Below are 10,279 nucleotides of genomic sequence, written 5' to 3'. Positions count from 1 at the left end.
TTCTGTTTGTCGGAACACGTGGAGCTTAGAACCACAATGCCACAGATCGTGTGTTCTTGCGAAGATGACTCACCCGCTCTGCAAATACAGACATTTATTCATTTTCAAATAAATCAAGTCAAACTGTGTGAATATTTTAAAGCCGGTAACCTTTATGGGAGACCACGTCTCCCATAAAGGTTACGGTCCGGACTGTGGGCCGGTCGCCTATAACTGGACAACCAATCGCAGCCACGTTCACATCTACAGGAATGACCGAGTAACCACATCTATGGCTGCGGGAGGAAGCTGGAGCATCAGGAAACTGCACGAAAGCCCGGATGATGGATTCGCACTCAAACACGTGTATAAGTTACACGTTAACGTCAAAGCTACTTCTGGGTTATCAGTGTTATTCGTAACTTGCGGTTAAACTACAAACACGGTCTTCCTCGCGTGTTAACTGAGCGCTAACGTTACATTTAACGGTGAACGACAAAGTGTGCCATCTTCAAATAGACCAGCTTCGGCATCGCTGACGTCGACGTCATCAAACCCCCTGTTGTGCTTTACGCTACAAGCAAGCGTGAGTGCAACAAGGAGGGCAGCCCGAGGGCAACTTTTCCGGTGAAACGTCACAAAAATAGCCTTTGGTGTTGCTCGAAAATGCGGCAGATAACGACGGAAAGAGCCGAACAAGATTCTCAGCGGACGTCGAAAGAAAACGACACCGGTGAGACGACCGTAACCGGCATGGAAGGACAGGCCGTCCCCGATCCTAAACAGGAACCGGGCGACAACAACGACAGCAGGAAAGCGGAGACCAGCGGAGTGAGTGGCCGCGATGCGGCGGAGGAGCACGGAGACGCCCCGTCCCCCGTCCCCGACCAAGAAACCGCTCCGCGTACCGAAAAGTCGGCTGTTGGCGAAAGGGCCCCGAACCTCGAACTGTGTGAAGCCGCGAAAAGTCCCGCACAGGGCAGCTTGGCAAGTAGCACCGATTTCGCACAAGAGGGCTCCCGGGTGCTGAAACAAGAACAAAGAGAGGGGGGGAACGCGTCCGCCTCACCGCCTGCTGACCACACAAAGACCGCGGACAAGCCTGAGCACGGCATCAAGAGACGGGCCAGCACGGAGCTCACCTCGTCGGACGGAGAGCCGCTCAGTCGGATGGATTCAGAAGACAGGTTTGTTGGGCTGAGCGGTGGCCTTATCTTACAGCACCATGCCAAGTTCACAGCTTTGAAGCAGTTTGTTTACAGGTGAAAATGTTCGCTTCCGCCGGGTCATGTAGTTCTTGAACGTCTCTATAGGACACGCTGGTCTGTATTTAGTCCACGGAAGCGTGTAGTGTGGGGGAGTGTTGGCTTACAGCAGTGCTCGTTACACAAATATGATGTAGTCTCATGCTAATACTAAAGTACAGCTGACCTACATGTCTTTGTTCACCCCCCCGGGGGGGGGGGGGGCATACCCTCACACGTGCCATCTACCTATATGATCGATAAACCAGGATAAATTAGCCGAATAAGAGCAGATGTTTCATGAAGGTCACAGTCTGGGATCACTCTTGGTTGATAGGTCTTCTTTCTTTCTTGGGTTTGTGAAATAAGCGTTTTATAAGCAGATGGACAGAAAACTCCACACGCTGGTTGTTGCAGGTTTTTGGCATAAAATGATGCTTTCATGGAAACTAACACTTCTTAGTATGGATGTGTAACCAAGAGGCAGCTGCAGACAGTCGGTGTTTGTAGGGTTAGTGAGTCATTTTCTACATGTGGGTTTTTGTTGTTGTTTGTTAGTTGGGTGCTTGCTAATCATACATCCATTCTCTGTAAACTATACAGTTTCAAAATATGATGACCACAACTGTAAAGCACGGAGAGTGAGGAGCTTTTATAATGCTGAACTTTTTGGATGTATAGGCTCTCACCACAAACAATTGCATGTTGGGGAACTTGAGTGTCGCTAGCTCCTAAAAATAAGATGACCACTCTGTGTTTGCAACAACACTCTTAATCAGCTTCTGTCTGTATCGTGTTGTTTTACTTTGAACATGTCATTTCCTGTCAGCTTGGTTCTCTTCAGTTTTTATAAAGGCAAAAACACAGATGACATCAGGTCTGAAAGTGGCACTGCCAGCCTCTGTGGTTAGTGTTAGCAGTGAAACGTTTGGAGGCAGTAAGACAGGTCTGCAGGGTTAGCCGGGGTGAACACGTCTCACGTGAAGTCTTTATTTGTGTGACACATTTTGACTAAAGTGGAAAAATAGACCCCACCAACACACTTTTACACCAGCGGGAGAATCAGTGGACAACACTCACACAAAGAAGATGTAATTCATCATTTCCAAAAAAACAAAACCAAACCCCAAACTGGCTGCTTCATGATGAAGCCCAGGTTATAGTGGTTGGTTTTACCAAGGGGGGTAAGTAACTGAAGTTACTCTGTCAGCTGTTCATCCACCAAACTGAGGTGACTGGTTTCCATCTATCTTTGTCATGAGGGTTGAGTTTGAGTTTAGACCTCGGTCTGTTTGTTTTATCAAATACTCGCTGAAAAGTCTACAGTTGTAAAATGGAGTTATCAGCAGGCTGATGTTATCTGACGTATTAGCGATGAGCTCGATATTGTTGTGATTGGTTATTTTCAGCAGATGTGCGACCCTCCCGTCTCTGGAAAGCCAACGAAGGCTAAACAACAACATAAGGATCCAAGCTAACACACGTCTTAAACGTTTAAGCTCGTTTCTCTCTGATCAACAGTTTGATCAAAGTTTCTTTGCTATGTGCGAGTCAGCCCACGTGAATATCAGCGAACAGCAGCGCCTGCTGACACCAAACCCCAAACATCCTCACCGGTGTTCATCAGAAGCTTCGCCGACTCAGTGACGGAGTGTAATCAAAGTCAGGTACTGAGCAGTGACCGTGGTCACTTACAGTCACATCCTGACACTGTGCTGATGAGCATTCAAACGTTTAGGCTTCACATCTCGTCCGGTGTCATTCGAGGGGTTGTTGATAACATACTGATATAAATCGTGCAGTGAAGTCGGGAGAACGATGGCGTTACAGCATCAGTGAGCACACCCAGTTAATCCATAAGTCATATTCATAGATCTTAGAGGTATTTACTTTGGCAGTTATTCTGAAGCATTATCCAAGTTATCTTTCATTTCTGTGCACGAAGGAAAACTGGTTTGTAAAATAATTTAAATGTAAAACTGAGTAACTTTCCTCTAACATGACACAGGCAGGATCACCATCTCAGCCATTGTTGAGTCCCCGCAGGCCTCCTGCCATGGCTCTGTTTCTGATGATGATGATGATGATCTGTGGTTACCTGTGAATTTTTAAGACTTGCGGTCTTCCTCACCTGAAGTAGTCCTTGTGAGAGCCGGGCCGTGCTCCAGGTAGCCAGTTTTTCACTGCACAGTGTGTCTTTATACTATTTGAGGTCGCGACCTGTGACAGAAAGTAGCAACCAGACCCGTACACTATCAGCTATCACAAACAGCTGCCTGAAGGCGCTCAGTCATGAACCTCGTGGACTGCAGCCTGAAACTGTCTGATGTGTGTCAGACAGTTTTCCTACACATTAATATTGGATAGTTTGGATATTGAGATAAATATTCATCGAGTTTTAAGAGCTTTTGTAAATCTTCTCACGGTCAATGTTCCCTCTAAGCTGCGCTGCTGGCGTCTCTGCGCACAGAAACAATCAACCTGAACTGAAATTAAAATTAAAACTTTAACAATTCTGTTCTGCAGTGTGAGTCAGTGACTGGCTGCTCCTGTATGGGATCAGAACGATGCCGCCTTATCCCATAGTCCAGCCAATGATGCGATTCACATTTGTATATACGCAGCTAATCAACGTGGTTGATGACAGCGTCCTTATGTGCCGACACCGGTGTTTTAGCAAAGTGGCTGATGTGGAGTGAAGCCACGTTAATGACAACGTGTACAACCATTGGAGATGTGAGCAGGACAGACGAACAACTGATGGACAAAGTGTGGACTTTATACCAGTTAAATTGTGTTGATCGGCCGTAAAACCAGAGTTATGATAAAATATCTGCAATGTGTGTTTTTCTTCCTGAATACTGTCGTTGTTTATATTTACTGCGGGAAGAAACGGTAAAAACGGCGTTTTATAAGGAAAACGCTCGAAAGCCCGTGAACAAAGACAAACTCCACCCCCAGCCTTTCCTATTGGTGGAAAAATGTACCATGTGGACCAATCAAAAATGATATGGCAACATGGTGTTTAGTTGTTTAGGGAGGGGGAAGTTTTAGGAGTGACGGTGTGTTTGAGATGTGAGAGATTTGAGACGTTTAGCACAAATCTTGTGTAGTTAGCGTGTAGTTAGTGTGTCGTTAGCGTGTCGTTAGTGTGTAGTCAGCGTGTCGTTAGCGTGTAGTCAGCGTGTAGTTAGCGTGTCGTTAGCGTGTAGTCAGCGTGTCGTTAGCGTGTAGTCAGCATGTGGTTAGCGTGTCGTTAGTGTGTAGTTAGTGGCTGCATTTTTAGGTAAACAGCTGCAAAAAACTTTGTTTGCATTACTCAGTTACTTTTTTGAAGAAGTAACTATATAATTAATTGCCCAACATTGGTCATTATTTACTGTATTTGCAGACAGAGTTATAGACTCTCTCCCAGACCACAGCTGTCACCCATGGGGGGTTTCAGTGGTTCATCCTGCACTGACCCCAACCATCAGTTGGGTGACGAGTGAAATAAAACACTGAACATGCATTTATTTTCATTCTGTCAGATCACATTTTGATTTCTCGTGTTTTGTGTGTGTTTCAGTATCAGCTCCACTCTGATGGACATGGAGAGCACAGCGTCCAGCGGTCGCTCCACCCCCGCTATGCTGAACGGTCACACAGGTGGAGTAGCAGGGAGTGGTTCACTGGTGGCGGGGGGCAAATCTCTGAGCTACACCTGCTGCTGGGATCACTGCCAGCTGCTGTTTCCCAGCAGCCCTGACCTGGCTGAGCACATCAGAGCAACACATGTGGACGGACAGAGAGGCGGGGTCAGTGACACGTTACTGTGTGTTGGTTTCAGATGGTTAGAGGCCAGGCGAGCCCTCGTAATGTCAAACCAGAGGTTTCAGATGGGTTAGAGGCCAGGCGAGCCCTCGTAATGTCAAACCAGAGGTTTCAGATGGGTTAGAGGCCAGGCGAGCCCTCGTAATGTCAAACCAGAGGTTCCAGTCAGAAACAGCAGGTGGTGAAAATGGAGTCTGGACTCAAAACGAGGTTCAACAGACCAACATGTGCTGCATTTATTTGTCAGAGTAGTTTTGATAGACGCGTTTGAGTTACACTGAGCTGCCTGTAACAACCTTTGGTTACGCAGTCATGAGCTCGACCAGGCAACGCCACTATTCAGAAAATAAAACGTGCCCACAAAGAAAGAGGAAGTGTGAGTTGAATTTGGTTTGTTTTCAGTGACTTTCTGTCTTCTAACCCACCTCCCTGCATTTAGTAGTGAGGGTGCAGAAAAAGAGACTTCCTCTCAGTATCGTGTAATGTGTGTAATAATGCATAAGTAATGAAGTTACACACAGTATTTATTTAATGAGCTGCCCACTACGGTTATTCCAGTGTGGAAACTGGTTAAATTACAGAAACAACAGTAAACTCTGGAAAAATGCAGCAAAGTTGTGCTAACATGAAAATCCAACACATACTGTTTTTTGTGTAAAGGGTGCTACTACTGTACCCAAGCACTCAGACTTTAAATACCAGTTTGGGTACATGAGCGCCCTGTTTTTTAACAGAAAAAAAATAAAAACTTAAATATTTTTCATAAAATGCATTTGAAGTAATATTTGATTGTTATTATAATTAGGCCTTTAGATGGTCCAAACATTGGCACCAACATTCATTTTGATCCATTATTATTTTTTGTGCAGGAGCACATTTTAAAAAATCCATCCTTTCGTGGTCCTCGGGACCAAAAATGGTCCCGCCCCAAAAAGTGCTCTAAAAGGTTATATATCAATATTTTTTTCCACTTTAAACGAGTCAGTCTTTTAAAACTACTTCTGCTTAAAATATCCATATCAAGTTTTAATTATATTTTCATTGTTTTAACCCTTTAAATACCAGTTTGGGTACATGAGCGCCCTGTTTTTTTAACAGAAAAAAAATAAAAACATAAATATTTTCCATAAAATACATTTGAAGTAATATTTGATTGTTATTATAATTAGGCCTTTAGATGGTCCAAAGATTGGCACCAACATTCATTTTGATCCATTATTATTTTTTGTGCAGGAGCACATTTTAAAAAATCCATCCTTTTGGTCCCGCCCCAAAAAGTGCTCTAAAAATGTTGTATATTAATATTTTTTTTCACTTTAAAGCTTTGTGCCAGTCAAACACAAGGAGAGAAGTAAAACTGGAATAAAGATGTTTGATTGAAGCGTAGGTTTGATTTATCCCAGCAGGAAGTACATTTCTGTTTGTCATTAGAAAGACGAGGACAACATAAGCGAACTCGGCCTCAGATGGATCACTGCTCGTCCAGTGCAGCGGTTTGCTCGCTAACCCAAACTAAAGTGCTCTCGCTGGGAGCTTCTGGTTTATCGAGGTTACTGATTGGTTGAATCCTGCTAACGTGTTGCTAATGACAAGCATGCACACATTTTTAAATTTGATGACGTCCTTTAATATTCACTTCAGTTCAATTTTATTTATATGGCACCAAATCACGACAGTCGCCTCAGGGTGCTTTATATGGTAGAGCCTGTAGTGAGGGGACTCGCTATCACTCGTGTTAAACCTCAGACATCGGCACTGATGTGCGTGTTAGTGTGCAGCTCTGGCTCTGCCGCAGTAATGTGTGTTTGTGCCCACAGGTGTTTGTGTGTCTGTGGAAAGGCTGCAAAGTCTACAACACGCCATCCACCAGCCAGAGCTGGCTGCAGAGACACATGCTGACCCACAGCGGAGACAAACCTTTTAAGGTGATCGCACACAGCTGACGCCACACACACGTCTGTTAGTCTGCCTCGCTCGCGCACTCACATCTGTGTTTCCTCCAGTGTGTAGTCGGGGGCTGCAACGCCACGTTTGCTTCCCAGGGGGGGCTCGCACGCCACGTCCCCACGCACTTCAGCTCCCAGAGCTCGTCCAAAATGTCCAGCCAGAGCAAAGTCAAAGAGGAATCTCCCTCCAAGGCCGGCCTCAACAAGAGGAGGAAGCTGAAGAACAAGCACAGGCGCTCGCTCCGTATGTACCGCACACACGCACAACGCCCCTCCAGGGTCACACGTTAAACGAATCGTTTCGTCTTTCTAGCACGACCTCACGACTTCTTTGACGCTCAGACCATGGACGCCATCCGCCACCGAGCCATCCTTCTCAATCTAGCAACACACATCGAGAGCCTGGGTAATGGACACAGTGTAGTCTTCCACAGCACGGTAATCACACACAGACACGCACACAGCTAACACACAAAGTCCTGTGCAGGTGTGATGCCGTGTTTTGTGCGTGTTCAGGTAATCGCCAAAAGGAAGGAGGACTCTGGGAAAGTGAAGGTCCTGTTGCACTGGACACCTGAGGACATGTAAGTCCTCCCCAGCTTCAGTTACACAGGCCAGAGTGGGGGAACCCACAGTGGTAAACATGCAGTGTTAGTGTAACCGTGTTGTCGTTCGCGTCAGACTGCCCGACGTGTGGGTGAACGAGAGCGACAGAGTGCAGCAGAAGACCAAGGTGGTGCATCTGTCCAAGCTGCCCTCGGACACGGCTGTCCTCCTGGACCCGAACATCTACAGGTACGCCTGCAGAGATGCTTTCAGATGCTGACAGACAAACAGCTCTGATGTTTTCACCGTTCCTCTTGCAGAATGTTCTTCTGAGTGACTCGCGGTGACGTGATGACGCTCCAGGATCTCCCTCGTCGGTGGGACGTAGAGGGACTTGTTTGTTGTGATTCGTGTAGCCTCCAGTGTTTTCTACATTAGGTGCTGACTTTACTGAGTGTATGTAAGTGTAAGTAACACAACTAGGCTGGAAACTGACAGCTGTAACTGTAGAGAGAAGCAGTCTTTGTAAATACAGGAGATTTGTAATATATTTTTATACTTTGGATTTTACCTGGACTGTAGATAGACGTCTTTTTTCTGCCAGAACATTTTGGATATTTTAAAAGAGGATATGTTCATCGTGCATACACTGACACTGTTCTGTATGATGTCATTAAACCTGTCCAGTGTCCACCTGCTCTGAAGTCTTTACCTCCTAAATATATAACATAATATATATATATATAATAATATATTATGTTAGATTATAATTGTTATATATACAATCTAACATAATATATTATGTTAGATCAGTTCCTCAGTACCCACATATCTGAGGACCTATTTATTTTTTATCAGTTTCTGGAGTGTAACGTTTATCATGTTTGCCTCACACGTGAAAAGTACTTGGTCTGTAATCGGGCAGAAACACTGATAACAGCTGGATAGCGTAGTGGTAAGACTACACGCCTTTGGACTGGGATTAGCAGGTTCGAGTCCCACCTGAGGTGCCTGTAGCCAGTAAGGGTCCCATGAAGTGATTATTGTCATCATACAGACTCTAACATAATATATTTTAGTAATATCTAATTATTATAATAATATTATGTTGGAGCAACACAACAACCATCCACTTATCTCTAGATAATCACATTCAGGATACTGGATAATCTGCCTTTCAGGTCCTAGTCCCTCTAACACTGAACAATCCCTCTTATACTTTGACTGAGTAACGGGGGGGGTGATGACATCTCCCCTCTGACCTGGTGTCCTGGCTCCCCCTTGCCGTAGCATGTGTGCTCAATCTCTAGCCATGAGAGCAGTTCCTTCATGGGACTCCTACTGGATACAGGCACCTCAGGTGGGACTCGAACCTGCTATTCCCAGTTCAAAGGCGTGTAGTCTTACCACTACGCTATCCAGCTGTTATCAGTGTTTCTGCCCGATTACAGACCAAGTACCTTTCACGTGTGAGGCAAACATGATAAACGTTACACTCCAGAAACTGATAAAAAAAAAAATTTAAGTTCCTCAGTACCCACATATCTGAGGACCTATATGTATATATCCTCAGATATGTGGGTACTGAGGAACTTAAATGCGCACATCGTCACCTTTTATGCAGAGGGGAGGGGGATGGTAAATGGCCTGTATTTGTATAGCGGTTTACTTCGTCCCTAAGGGACCCAAAGAGGCGAGGCTGCCGGACACTGGCGCCACCGGACCCTCTGACCAGCACCAGTAGGCAACGGGTGAAGACTGTCGGAGCTGGGGTTCGAACCAGCAACCTTCCGATTACAAGACGAACTGCTAACTCCCACAATTGCCCACAGATCGGGGATCAGTTCTTGTACAGTCCATGACCACTTCCTTGGTTTTCTTGGTGTTAAGAGTGAGGTTATTGTGGTCACACCATTCTGTCAGATGCTGGACCTCATCGCGGTGTCGTCATCATCCGTGATACGGCGCCAAATCACAACAACAGTCCTCTCAAGGCGCTTTATACTGCAAGGTAGATCGTAAATAATAGATACAGAGAAACCCAACAATCACATGACCCCCTATGAGCAAGCAGTTTGGCGACAGTGGGAAGGAAAAACTCCCTTTTAACAGGAAGAAACCTCCAACAGAACCAGGCTCAGGGAGGGGCGGGGCCATCTGCTGTGATTGGTTGGGGTGAGAGAAGGAAGACAGGATAAAGACATGCTGTGGAAGAGAGACAGAGATTAATAACAGATATGATTCAATGCAGAGAGGTCTGTTAACACATAGTGAGTGAAGAAGAAACACCCAGTGCATCATGGGAATCCCCCGGCAGCCTACGTCTATTGCAGCATAACTAAGGGAGGATTCAGGGTCACCTGGTCCAGCCCTAACTATATGCTTTAGCAAAAAGGAAAGTTTGAAGCCTAATCTTGAAAGTAGAGATAGTGTCTGTCTCCTGAATCCAAACTGGAAGCTGGTTCCACAGAAGAGGGGCCTGAAAACTGAAGGCTCTGCCTCCCGTTCTACTTTTAAATACTCTAGGAACAACAAGTAGGCCTGCAGAGCGAGAGCGAAGTGCTCTAATAGGGTGATATGGTACTACAAGGTCATTAGGATAAGATGGGGCCTGATTATTTAAGACCTTGTATGTGAGGAGCAGGATTTTGAATTCTGGATTTAACAGGAAGCCAATGAAGGGAAGCCAATAGCAAATATAAAACAGTGAAACTGTTTATTTGGACCAAACAGGATGTTCTCAAAAACCTC

The 10,279-nt window shown here is 45.5% G+C and overlaps 1 protein-coding gene across 1 annotated transcript; it reads left to right on the top strand.

Moving 5' to 3' along the window:
* The first annotated feature begins 378 nt into the window (after positions 1-378).
* Positions 379-8,220, top strand: LOC102792013 (zinc finger protein aebp2-like). The gene is made up of 8 exons (XM_006799745.3): positions 379-1,166; positions 4,792-5,020; positions 6,854-6,961; positions 7,040-7,226; positions 7,296-7,420; positions 7,499-7,566; positions 7,664-7,777; positions 7,849-8,220. Exons 1-8 carry the CDS (start codon positions 646-648, stop codon positions 7,859-7,861), a joined length of 1,365 nt encoding a protein of 454 aa, XP_006799808.1. The 5' UTR covers positions 379-645; the 3' UTR covers positions 7,862-8,220.
* The last annotated feature ends 2,059 nt before the right edge of the window (positions 8,221-10,279 follow it).

Source organism: Neolamprologus brichardi, chromosome 17 (genome assembly GCF_056152115.1).
Source record: "Neolamprologus brichardi isolate AB-2024 chromosome 17, ASM5615211v1, whole genome shotgun sequence".
NCBI classification, from domain to species: Eukaryota; Metazoa; Chordata; class Actinopteri; order Cichliformes; family Cichlidae; genus Neolamprologus; species Neolamprologus brichardi.
The sequence above is the reverse complement of the archived record's forward strand: the minus strand, read 5'-3'. Positions and strand labels throughout refer to the sequence as shown.

Coding starts and splice junctions, on each gene's coding strand:
- LOC102792013 (XM_006799745.3), top strand. CDS start 646: ATGCGGCAGATAACGACGGAAAGAGCCGAACAAGATTCTCAGCGGACG. Junction 6,962..7,039: donor GCGGAGACAAACCTTTTAAG/GTGATCGCACAC, acceptor TGTTTCCTCCAG/TGTGTAGTCGGGGGCTGCAA. Junction 7,567..7,663: donor CACTGGACACCTGAGGACAT/GTAAGTCCTCCC, acceptor CGTTCGCGTCAG/ACTGCCCGACGTGTGGGTGA.